The sequence below is a fragment of the Papaver somniferum genome, chromosome 5 (genome assembly GCF_003573695.1).
Source record: "Papaver somniferum cultivar HN1 chromosome 5, ASM357369v1, whole genome shotgun sequence".
Taxonomy (NCBI): Eukaryota; Viridiplantae; Streptophyta; class Magnoliopsida; order Ranunculales; family Papaveraceae; genus Papaver; species Papaver somniferum.
This window is the reverse complement of record NC_039362.1, coordinates 55,629,122-55,630,133: the sequence shown is the minus strand read 5'-3', so window position 1 is coordinate 55,630,133 and position 1,012 is coordinate 55,629,122. Positions and strand designations below refer to the sequence as shown.

Genomic DNA, 1,012 nt, shown 5'->3' with positions numbered 1-1,012 from the left:
ATGGAGTTTATATCTTTAACTGACCAACTCAGAGCTTTGAAGGTTCCTCAAATTTCTACAGAAGATCTCATCTTGGGTGCTGAACAGTTTAAATTTAGTTTTTTAGGAAAACCCTATTCAGCCAAAACTTTTACTGTTGGTGAACTTGATAAACAGCTAAAGCAGCTCTGGTCAAAAAGCAAAGACATTTTTATTGAAAAGGAAGAAAATGAAACTTTTCTCATAAAGTTTCAAACATCAGAAGAGTATGAAGTTATTCTAAAATTTAGGCCTTGGTTTCTAGATAGTGATTTGTTAGTGCCTGAACCCTGGAATCCCAAGATACCAAAATCACAAGTTGATATCACAAAGCAGCTATTTTGGCTTCGTCTGTATAACATGCAACCTGGATTTGCTAATAAGGATATAATGGAAGGTATAGTATCTGCAATGGGAGAAGTTAAAGAGCTTGACCCTCCTGACTGTATAGTGCCTAAAGGAAAGCTACAAAAGGCTTTGGTGCTCATAGATGTTCGTGATCCTCTTCGTAGAGGTTTTTGGATTAAGAATGCAGCTGGAGAAGAAGTATGGATCAGACTATACTATGAAAAGCAACCTTTCAAGGTTTTGTTATACTATAGATCACAAGGAAGCTGAGTGTGGGACTATCGCAGTTTTCTACTTCAACATCAACGAGGACATCTTTCCGCTACCTCCATCTACAATCCTCCTTCACGGACCAATCCAGATATGAGAGGAGTTAAGGATAGCAGCTCTGCAACAGTTCAAATTCAACAGGACTCAGACAATCAATTGGTAGATAAGCACAAGATCAAAATCTTGCTGATATGTCTTTCTGCTCAGCAGCAACCTAATGTGTCTGAGATGGTTAATCAACCTACATGCATGCATGATGAGACTTCAGCTGTTCAACCTATATAATATATGGTGGGAGTCTCAAAATATAAGGTCACTTTACAAGAGAAGTCTGCAGACAATACAATAACAAACATTCCTTTGTCATCCTCTTCTC

The 1,012-nt window shown here is 37.9% G+C and overlaps 1 protein-coding gene across 1 annotated transcript; it reads left to right on the top strand.

The window, feature by feature from the left end:
• LOC113279065 lies at positions 1–636 on the top strand. The gene has a single exon (XM_026527778.1). The coding sequence runs from the start codon at positions 1–3 to the stop codon at positions 634–636; it is 636 nt and encodes a 211-aa protein (XP_026383563.1).
• The last annotated feature ends 376 nt before the right edge of the window (positions 637–1,012 follow it).

What these genes read in the sequence shown, in the direction of transcription:
- LOC113279065 (XM_026527778.1), top strand. Translation starts at nt 1, where the DNA reads ATGGAGTTTATATCTTTAACTGACCAACTCAGAGCTTTGAAGGTTCCT.